Source organism: Elephas maximus, chromosome 3, assembly GCF_024166365.1.
Source record: "Elephas maximus indicus isolate mEleMax1 chromosome 3, mEleMax1 primary haplotype, whole genome shotgun sequence".
Taxonomy (NCBI): Eukaryota; Metazoa; Chordata; class Mammalia; order Proboscidea; family Elephantidae; genus Elephas; species Elephas maximus.
In genome coordinates, this window is record NC_064821.1 from 93,785,443 (window position 1) to 93,797,597 (window position 12,155).

Below are 12,155 nucleotides of genomic sequence, written 5' to 3' on the forward strand. Positions count from 1 at the left end.
AGGTTTGAACAGTGATTTAAAAAGGAGGGTAGTGAATAACTACATGGAGACATAAGGGGAGTCTTCTGGGGTGCTGAAAATATTCTCTATCTGGATCTAAGTGGTAGTAGTTACAAGAGTTTTTATATATGTAAAAATTCATTAAGTCATACACTTGAGATTTGTGCCACGTCTTTCTCCTGCAGAGCAGCTTGCGAGTTCGAACCACAGGCCATTTGGTTAGCATCCGAGCACTTAACCACTGCACCACCAGGGCTCCTTGTATACATTATTATATACGTGTATACTTTATTGGAAACCCTGGTGGAGAAGAGGTTAAGAGCTACGGCTGTTAACCTAAAGGCTGGTAGTTTGAATCCACCAGGCACTCCTTGCAAACTCTATGGGGCAGTTCTACTCTGTCCTATAGGGTGGCTGAGTTGGAATCAATGCAATGGCAACAGGCATACTTTATTAGAAGACTTGGTGGCGCAGTGGTTAAGAACTACAGCTGCTAACCAAAAGGTTGGCACTCTGAATCCACCAGCCACTCCTTGGAAACCCTATGTGGCAGAACGAAAAATTGACTGGTCCTGCACCATCCTCACAATTGTTGGTATATTTGAGTCCACTTTTGCAGCCACTGTGTTAATCCATCTCACTGAAGGTCTCCCTTTTACTGACCCTCTACTTTTCCAAGCATTATGTCCTTCTCAAGTGAATGGTCGCTACTGACGACGTGTCCAAAGTAAGCAAGACGAAGCCCTACCATCCTCACTTCTAAGTAGCATCCTGGGTGTGTTATTTCCTTCAAGACTGATTTGTTTGTTCTTCTGGCAGTCCATGTTATATTCAGTAGTCTTTGCCAACATCCCAATTCAAATGTGTCAATTCTTCAGTCTTGCTTTTTCATTGTCCACTTTCACATGAATAGGAGGCAACAGAAAATACCGTGGTTTGGGTCAGGTGTACCTTAGTCATCAGAGTGGCATCTTTGCTTTTCAAGATTTTAAAGAGGTCTTTTGCAGTAGATTTGCCCAATGCAATATGTCATTTGATATCCTGACTCCTGCTTCTTTGGTCATTGATCTAAGTAGAATGAAATCCTTGACAGCTTCAGTTTCTTCATTTCTTATCATGATGTTGTTTACTGGTCAAGGATTTTCATTTTCTATAAGTTCAGGTGTAATTCCTACTGAAGGCTGTAGTATTTGGTCTTCAACAGGAATGCTTCAAGTCATCTTCATTTTCAGCAAGCAAGGTTGTGTCATGTGCACACTACAGGTTCTTAATGAGTCTTCCTCCAATTCTGATGCTGCATTATTCTTCATACAGTCTGGCTTCTCAGATTAACTGTTCAACATACAGATTGAATCAAATATGGTGAAATGATACAACTAAAGGTCATAGGTTTAAACATCAGCATAAAGGATGTGTTTCAGAAGAAAAAAAGCATTTCTCTGATCCTGAGTTTTAACAGAAAATTGCAGAAACTCGCTCTCTGAAGCTTTGAAAATAATAGCAAATCTGTGGATTATCCTTTTCCTTCCTAGTATCTCCAATTTCTCCCTCTATTCTAGATTCTTCTCATTAACATTTAAACAAGTGAATCTCTCCATTATAAAGAAAAATAAAAATGAAACCCTGGCTTTACCCTTAATAGCAATCTCCCTTGTAAAGTGGAAAAAATAATTATATTTGCAAGGTTTAAATCAGATAGCGTATATGAAGGGTTTAGCACAATGTCTGGTAACTTGTAAGAACTCAGACCTCAAGCTGAGGGCTGAAGAAGTTTATGGACTAAGATTCCAGGTTTTTACACTGAAATATACCACTTTAAATGTAATCCATTACTGCTTTGGGTCTTCATTCCTAGCTGGCATAGGATATCTTGTACAAGTAGGTAAGATGACTTTGTAAGTTTCTCACTATACAAGTGGCCAGCCAGAAAATCAAGATGTAGTTTGAAAGTATTCAGCAGCGGCACATGTAAAGGTACCAACCCAGAAAGAACAGCACAAGCTATCATTTACTAAGTTGTTACTATGTATCAGGCCTATGCTAAGCACTTCATCTGTAACATCTTATTTAGTCTCCACAATATCACTCGAAGATAGGGATCACTATTCTCGTTTTATGGAATAAGGGAGCTTGGCCTCTGAGAGGTTAGGGAGAAAGATCAAGACCACACAGCTATTAAATGTCAGAACCAGGATGAAAATACAGGTCTGACTATATGATATACACAGAAAAGCTTTTGTCCAATATATAAATCCTGCTGTCCTATACCTAATTTTTATTAAAATTATTTGTCCTTTTCTTTTAAAAACAAGGAGTTTCTTCTAACTCCATACAACTTTCAGAGGAGACCTGAAATTACTGAATGCAGCATTCGTTTTTTGCCAAGAGTTAATGTGAAGTTTTATTTGGTATGTAGCTGGTGGGTTTTTATATCCTATGCTCGTTTTCAGGGGTCCTAGTCACAAGCACGAAATATGAAAAGAAGCTGAAGCAACACACACTCTAGCCATGAATAGCACACAGAACATATTACCAATAAAGTAATTTCACATAAATAGTAAACTCCAGAGATGAACTGTTTAACTGTAATTCAGTCAACAGGTATTTTATTAAGCACCTGTGCGCCAGGAAATAAAAATACAGCAATCAAGAGAAATGGTCTTTGTACTCATAGAGCATACTAAAAAACCAAACCCACTGTCATCAAGTCGATTTCAACTCATGGTGACCCTACAGGACAGAGTAGAACTGCCCCATACAGTTTCCAAGGAGTACCTGGTGGATCTGAACTGCCAACCTTTTGGTTAGCAGCCATAGCTCTTAACCACTACACCACCAGGGTTTCCATAGAGCATACTAGTGGGGAAGGAAGATAATTAAACAGATTATACTATATTATGTACTATGAAAGCGGAAATAGATGGTGCTAAAGAATATACTGGAGGACATTTGGGGGCACGGGATGGGTACAGGGAGAATGGCTGGACCAGGAGAGAAATCGAGACAGAAGGAACACACACAAACGCCCTGAATGGACTGGTAACTCAACCTATTCAAGGAACTGAAAGAAGTTCCTCATGACTTGGCATAGTAAGCAAGGAGGAGAATCATACAAGATGAAACCAGAAAGCTAGGGAAGGGTCTAATCAAGCAAGGATTTACAGGCCATGTTAAAGATTTGAACACTGAGGAAAAGCTTTTGAATGGTTTTAAGTAAGAAAATACCATAATCTGATTAGTGTTTGGAAATAAATTACTCTTCTAACAGCCTTGCTGTTCTATGTAATGTGTCTCAATCAAAAAAGTAAATAAAATTTAAAAAGTATCTTCCCATAAAAAACAAAGGCAAGCAGGAGAGCAGGGGGATGCAGACACCAAATTCTCATAAGACCAGACTTAATGGTCTGAGACTAGAAGAACCCTGGTGGTCCTGGCCCCCAGACCTTCTGTTGGCCCAGGACAGGGACCATTCCCAAAGCCAACTCTTCAGACAGGGATTGGACTGGACAATGGGTTGGAGAGGGATGCTGGTGAGGAGGGAGCTTCTTGGATCAGGTGGACACTTGAGACCATGTTGGCATCTCCTGCCTGGAGGGGAGATGAGAGGGTAGAGGGGGTTAGAAGCTGGCGAAATGGACATGAAAAGAGAGAGTGGAGGGAGGGAGCGGGCTGTCTCATTAGGGGGAGAGCAATTGGGGAGTATGTAGCAAGGTGTATATAAGTTTTTGTGTGAGAGACTGACTTGATTTGTAAACTTTCACTTTAAGCACAATATAGAATTTTTTAAAAAGGCAACATTTCAGAAATAACTGAAGTTTAGATTTAAGGTAAAACAACATAAAAATAGAAATTAATACAATATCTGATTCTACAATGAGAGTGGAATAATCTGAATCAAGTATGAATTTAATAAAGTTTCTCTCTAAAAAAAAAAAAACACCTGTTGCCGTCAAGTCAATTCTGACTCATAGCAACCCTATGATAACCTGGTAAAGTCTCCCAGGCAAGCATGTATGTTGTGCTTTCTTTGATAGACTACTACTGTAGCATTTATCCAGCTGGTAGGAGAAAGAGCGATGGAACTTGTATTATGGCTGATCTCTCATTAAACATACTATACAAAATGAGTAAGGATCAGTTGTAAAATTGTACGGTTTGATAGCTGCAATGTGCTTAATAATCAGGATGCTTTTTTGAGTTGCATCCACCCTATATACCACTCCATATATGCAGAACAAAAAGAAAAATTATTCTCAGACTTACTTCACTCTGAACACAGTATTTAAAAACAGAGTACAAGGATTTGTATGGGAAAATACCAGATTCAATTTGCAGCTTTTTTTTTTTTTCTTGTTGGTAGTCAACTCAAAAGAAAAGAATACAAATTGAATGTTTACCAAATGTTTGCCTAATTTATTTACGAAGGCTTTATGGTAGTAAAACCTTACCAACAGTACAGCTGTCTTCAAGTACCACATCAACATTTCTGTCTCTGTACTCAACCCTGAAGTCCAGCATCCGAGGTTGTCTTTCTACAATTTGCCTGGATGGCATTACAGGTCGAAATGCTGAAGAGGAAGAGGGAGCAGGAGCTGAAGCTGAGCGACTTGCTGGATCAAATGCAGATCCTGGTATGCTCTCACGTCCGTATTCACTGAAATGTTGACAGAAAAAAAGCATTACTGTCAACCAAATCATTACACAATATCACTAGGAGCCCTTGTCCATCCTTGGCTTGTGTTGTTCTTATCAAGTTTACCTACCTCCACATCAAGCCCTAACTTAGGTTCTACTTCCTTCACGAAATCTTCCCCAGTGACAAAAAGTTACATTATCCCCCCCTCTCCATTCTTACTTTTCTATGCTTGTTAGCAATATCCTATCATTTAGCATTTAATGAGATTTTTGCCTTATGTCATGATGATGTTGGTAAAACATCATTTTAAACTCACTGAATTAGAACACTGTTTCCTCCTTCATTTACTCTCATTTATCCAATGATTCATTAGTTGACCCATTCACTCTACTTTCCTCAGTCTATAATATTTCAAAATTTCTCCAGTATATCCTCAAACCTCCATTCTCCCTATCTCACTCCTCACTCTCAAAAGTTGCTATTGTTTCCTACTTTGCAGAGAAGAAAGATGCCATCAAAAGAAATTCCCTCATCTTCCTGATATCAAATCTACACCACTAACCTGCGTATATACTCTCTCTTTCTCCCCTCCTGTAAAACAGAGGAAACATAATTCCTCCTATTTATACAAAATCTAAAACCATCTTCTCATTAGCTTTCCACTGTGGATTATCCTTTTCCATTCTAGTATCTCCAACTTCTCCCTCTCTTCTAGATTCTGCTCATTAACATTTAAACAAGTCAATCTCTCCATTATAAAGAAAAATAAAAGTGAAACCCTGGCTTTACCCTTAATAGCTATCTCACCCGTAAAGTTAAGAAAATGATTATATTTGCAGGGTTTAAATCAGATAGAGTATATGAAGGGTTTAGGACAATGTCTGGTAACTTGTAAGAACTCAGGCCTCAAACTTGGTACACTGGATAAGATTAGTAGTTAGGAGGGGAGGAGAGACTTGCTTCTATTTACACACATTTTCATCGGCATCATCAGGCAAGTTCAAGCCACCTGCTTTTTTTCAGCTTTCTCACAACCATCTTCTTGACGTCTCCTCAGAGACACCAGCAGAAACTGGATACACGCATTTCTCAGAAGTCTTAGCCCCAGCTCAGTGGGGTCTCTCTAAGCTTCGAAGTGTTGCTGACCACTTTGTTCTCCAAACCTAAAAGTAGTAACTTCCTCCAGCAGTTTATATATCTAGGTTGCTTTAGCTTTCCCTTTTTGCTCTTTTAGTTTTCCATACCGTATAACCAATCCTACATAAATTTCCTCTCTTGAAATACCTAGTGTGGTTTCATTATCCTGACCGGAATGTGATACAATGAAGATGTGCCAGGAAACATACCCTCAAAGATGGGATTCAGGAATTGGCTTGATTATATCCTTGACCTTCAATGCAGTACTAAACTCTGTGCCAATGGAAAAAGGGATACCAGTGATCCATGCCATACACTGACCTAACATTTAATTAAATTATTACTTGTAGTTAATTATGATGACATGCTTATTGAAACAAATGCCTAAGAACACGCAATGTCTGTTTCAAATCACCATTATGGTGGCAATAATAACAATAAGGACGGTGAAATGACTGCTTCTGAATCTACTAGAGAGCTTACAAAAGAAAATGAAAAGCTCAGAGTTTTAAACTCTCAGCTACAGAGCTTCAAAAATGGTTTCAAAATTTATTTCTTGTAACCACAGAGAAAACTCCGCTGAGAATTAGATTCAAAATGTGATTGTGAAGATTTGCAGAATTACAGTGAAAGCTGAATAACGTACTTTCTGAGCGAAAGTTATGGCGTTATTTTGGAAGAGGTAGGGCCCTAAAGTATAGGATGGGAACACAGGGGTGGACTCAGACGAAGGTTAGAATCTTGAACTCCGATGGTGTTTCTCAGTCTCTTTTGTAAGCAGAAACAGCCCTCCCTTCCATGACTAAAGCTACCCTTGCTTGAAAATTCTGTAATACTCCTCCTACCTGAAACAGCTGTCTTGAAACAGGATACCTATTCTCAAACCCCCCACGTGTCTGTCAGTTTGTTGTACTGTGGGGGCTTGCGTGTTGCTGTGATGCTGGAAGCTATGCCACTGGTATTCAAATACCAACAGGGCCACCCATAGTAGGCAGGTTTCAGCTGAGCTTCCAAGACTAAGACAGACTAGGAAGAAGGACCTGGTGGTCTACTTCTGAAAAAAATTATCCAGTGAAAGCCATATGAATAGCAACAAAACATTATCTAATACAGTACCAGAAGATGAGGAGGACTTGAAGCACTTACTGATAAAAATCAAAGACTACAGCCTTCTGTGTGGATTACGCTTCCGCATAAAGAAAACAAAAATCCTCCCAACTGGACCAATAAGCAACATCATGATAAACGGGGAAAAGATTGAAGTTGTCAAGCATTTCATTTTTCTTGGATCCATGGAAGCAACAGTCAAGAAATCAAACAACACATTGCAATTGGCAAGTCTGCTACAAAAGACCTCTTTAAAGTGTTAAAAAGCAAAGATGTCACCTCGAAGAGTAAGGTCACCTGACCCAAGGCACGGTGTTATCAGTCATCTCATATGCACGCAAAAGCTAGACAATGAATAAGGAAGACCAAAGAAGAATTGTAGCCTTTGAACTGTGGTGTTGGGGAAGAATGTTGAATATACCATGGACTGCCAAAAGAATGAACAAATTGGTCCTGGAAGAAGTACAGCCAGAATGCTCCTTAGAAGCAAGAATGGTGAAACTATGTCCCACATACTTTGGGCATGTTATCAGGAAAGAGCAGTCCCTGGAGAAGGACATCATGCTTGGTAAAGTAGAGAGTCAGCGAAAAAGACAATGACCTTCAATGAGATGGATTGACGCAGTCGCTACAACAATGGGCTAAAGCATAAGAACAATTCTGAGGACTGCACAGGACTGGGCAGTGTTTCGTTCTGTTTTACACAGGGTTGCTATGAGACGGAATCGACTAGGTAACACCTAACAACAACATTCTCAAAACCCACCCCCACTATTTCTTACTGCCTCTAAAATCAGATCTAGACATGCTACAAGAGAACAAATTCAATGTCTTAAATGAAAGGAAACGGCTTATACTCAAAAATAATAAGATTTTGATAACTTGTATCAGCAAAAATCTGGGAAATAAGTATAGAAATGAATTTAAAGGGTGCCGTATTTGCACACAAATAATGTACACCTTCTGCATTTGTTTGCCAACCACACCCTTCCCTTCGAGGTATTTTCATAAGTGTTCTATACTAATATTTTTTACAGCAACATGTCAAAAAATTGGCAAAGTGGCTCTTAGAAAAATATCTGGTGGGGGAGACAGCACAGTTGGCAAACAAATGTTGAACGCACAAGCTATTTGCATAAAAATTCGGTATTTGATCAAAAGAGTTTGGATCAGGCTAAATATAATGTGTTACCTTAAGCTGCTATAGCACCTGTAATAGACAGCTTGTTGGCTAAATGGAACTTATATCTCAAAGTAGTTTATGTTTAATGAGAGTAAGGTGACTGAACTTTCCTGCCACAATATAGAATACATTCAGATGTTTAGAAAAATAGGAATGCTGGAGTGAACTTACCACATACCTGCACATACACAAAGTCCATTAAATGGGGAAAAGACAGTCTTTCTAACAAACAGTGCCAGCAAACTGGACGTCCACCTGTAAAAACATGAAATAGGACCCATACCTCACACTGTACACAAAAACTAATTCCAAATGGATGAAATATTAAACGAAAAATTGTAAAGATCATAGAAGAAAAAATAGGGTCAACACTAGAGGCCCTAATACATGGCATGAATAGCATACAAACCATAACTGACAATACACAAACACCAGAAGATAAGCTAGATAACCGGCATCTTCTAAAAATTAAATACTATGTTCATTAAAAGACTTCATCCAAAGAGTAAAAAGAGAACCTACAGACTGGGAAAAAAATTTGGCTATGACAAATAACAAAGGTCTATTCTCTAAGATCTATAGGAAAATCCAATACCTCTACAACAAAAAGACAATAATCTAATTAAAAAATGGCAAAGGATACGAACAGACACTTCACCAAAGAAAACATTCAGGCAACTAACAGACACATAAGGAAATGCTTGAGATCACTAGCCATTAGAGAAATGCAAATCAAAAACTACAACGAGATATCATCTCACCCCAACTCAGTAGCACAAATCAAAAAACCAGAAAATAAAAAATGTTGGACATGCTGCGGGGAGCTTGGAACTCTTATGTACTACTGGTGGGAATGTAAAATGGTACGACCACTATGGAAAACGACATGACGCTTCCTTAAAAAGTTAGAAATACCATACAATCCAGCAACCCCACTCCTAGGAATACATCCTAGAGAAATAAGAGCCGTCACACAAATAGACATACACATACCCATCCATGTTCACTGTAGCATTATTCACAATAGCAAAAAGATGGAAACAACCTAAATGCCCATCAAAAGATGAATGGATAACAAACTATGGTACGTACACACAATGGAATATTACGCAATAATAAAGAACAATGATAAATCTACAAAACATCTCACAACATAGATGGATCTGGAGGGCATTACGCTGAGTGGAGTAAGTCAATCAAACGGGAAAAATGCTGCATGAGACCACTATGACACAAACTCATGAAAAGACTTAATGCACACAAAGAAAAAATCTTTGATGGTTTCGAGGAAGGGGAAGGCAGGGAGGGAAAAACACTAACTAGGCAATAGATAAGTGGTACTTTGGTAAAGGGTAAGACAGTAAACAACACTGGGGAAGTCAGCACAATTGACCAAGGCAAGGTCACGGAAGCTTCACCGACACATCTAAGCTGCCTGAGGGAGTGAATTGCTGGGGTGAGGACTGAGGACCATGGTCTCCGGAAATATCTAGCTGAATTGACATAACAGTTTATAAAGAAAATGTTCTACATTCTACTTTGGTTAGTAGCGTCTGGGGTCTTAAAAGCTTGTGAAAGGCCATCTAAGATACTCCAATGGTTCCAACTCGTCTAGAGAAAAGGAAAATGAAGAAAACCAAAGACACAAGGGAAAGATTAGTCCGAAGGACTAATGGACCACAACTACCACAGCCTCCACCAGCTGAATCCAGCACAACTTGATGGTGCCCAGCTACCACCACTGACTGCTCTGACAGGGATCACAAGAGAGGGTCTCAGACAGAGATGGAGATAAATGCAGAACAAAATTCTAACTCACAAAAAAAGACTAGACCTACTGGTCTGACAGAGCCTGGAGAAACCCTGAGAGTACGGCCCCTAGACACTCTTTTAACGCAGTTCAGCCAAAGGTCAGACATGCCCATAAAACAAAATGAGACTAAATGGGCACACCAACCCAGGGGCAAGGACTAAAAGTCAGGAGGGGACAGGAAAGCTGGTAATGGGGAATTCAAGTTCAAGAAGGGAGAGTGTTGACATGTCATGGGGTTGGCAGCCAATGTCACAAAACAATACGTGTACTGTTTGATAAGAAACTGTTTTCTCCATAAACCTCCATCTAAAGTACAATTAAAAAATAAATAATTAAAAAAAAAAAGATTTCTAGACACTGAAAAAAAAAAAATTTAAACCCAATAAAGACACTGATTGGTGAGGGAAGCTCTATGGCAAAATCTATTTTGGATCTAAACTTCAACTGAAAGACTGTTTTTATCTTACTCAGTTTTCCTCTACATATCACACAGACTTTTGGAAGGCAATGAACAAAGAAAATAAACAGGAACTCTGTACTTGTTTATTATTTCCATTTTTTAAAGGCCAACCTCTAGATACAAAAAAAAAAAAAAAATGTGTTATGAAGATAAACTTGTGAATAAAATCAGATTTTTAAAACAAGCATTAAAGAAAACAACACATAGTAACTAACCAGCCAAATGGGCACTTTCTGAGTCAGACAACCTGGATATTCATATATATTCTGAAAGCACAATGGTCAAGTTTGAAAACAAGTCCTGTCTTCTCTAGGTGTCTGCAATGAATTAAAACAGTGGGCAAGTGAACATATTGTACACTTGCCTGGTCATAAAATGAATGAGTTGATAAATACCACTCACTCTGTCAATAAGTTAAATTACACTATTAATTTGTAAAGTTAATTTTTAGAAAACACAGCATCTGCTCTCTACGAGTGCAAATAACTCACTAGCACTTTTTTCTAACAATAACTATTTCCAAAAATTATTTTAGAAGAGGCTTTAGACAACATGCTGAATAAATATTATACCAAGATGTAGTGAATACACATGCACACACTCAATGCTTGTTTATGACTGAATAAATGGTTTACATTTGAATGAATAACTCACACATTGTAAATATATTGTGTTAACAATATATATTGTCTAGTGAAATAATTCCTAGAGGAAGAGCCAAAAGACTTGCTTATATTCGTGACTCCATAAACATCATGCTGTATCATCTGGGCCAACTCACTTCATGCCTCGTCGACTCTACCTGTAAAATGAGGGATAATAATATCTGTCTTCACCTGGCTCAAACCCTGGTGCCAAAGTGGTTAAGTGCTACCGCTGCTAACCAAGAGGTCAGCAGTTCGAATCTGCCAGGCACTCCTTGGAAACTCTATGGGGCAGTTCTACTCTGTCATATAGGGTCTCTCTGAGTTGGAATCGAATCGACGGCAGTGGGTTTGGGTTTTTTGCTTGTTTGTTTGTTTGTTTCACCTGGCTTACATTAAAACAATAACTGCAAAAACAAAGCTGTAGGAGAAAGACGTTATAGACATGTATTGGATTTCAACTTTTTTACCTAAAGAAAAATCTTGAAACAAAAGATGTTACATGCCTGATTTACTGACCTTGAAGAGGACAGAACGGTAGAGAAGAAAGAGCATGGCTTTTAGAATACGACAAGACATACTTCACTATCTACTTGACTTGTGACCTTGAACAATCTATATAACCTCTCTAACCTTAGTTTTCTCATCTGTGCAATATGAATATTTACACATTATAATGTAAATAAGTATTACATTAATACTCATTAATGAGCACTGAATATTGTACACAAGGGTTGTAATGAGTATTGAGGAAAAACATGTCAACTGCCTAGCACAGTATCTGACATTTCATGGCTACATTAAAAACCAGATTCCCACTTTTGAATTCACACATAAAATCTGACTTCAGAAACACGTATAAAGCACAAGGACAGTGGCTCTTTTCCCTCTAAAAAAAATTTATATATTTTTTAAAACACTCCTTTAAATTGCCTATAAGTTACAATTTTTTATCACCTCTGATCAAAGGAGTTAAGTATCAACATACCTAACAGTGCTGTGGGTATTCAATTATTTCCTATCGAAAAGTTCATAATCCCATGAATATATTACACAACACAGCAATTTCTTTAAACTGTGGTATCTGGCAACTCTTTCTGCTATTAAGGAATAAACTGAAAATTAACAGTCAGTTGTATACACAGACTATACTCAATTTCACTATAAAAATTAAA

The 12,155-nt window shown here is 38.3% G+C and overlaps 1 protein-coding gene across 2 annotated transcripts in view; it reads right to left on the minus strand.

Annotated features, from left to right (window-relative positions):
* Window positions 1–12,155, minus strand: part of FAF1 (Fas associated factor 1) — a 602,340-nt gene that overhangs the window by 399,854 nt on the left and 190,331 nt on the right. For both annotated transcript variants that reach the window (XM_049875181.1, XM_049875180.1), the window contains exon 4: window positions 4,449–4,654. In XM_049875181.1, the coding sequence (XP_049731138.1) occupies window positions 4,449–4,654 (206 nt within the window). The remainder of the gene's footprint in view (window positions 1–4,448; window positions 4,655–12,155) is intronic.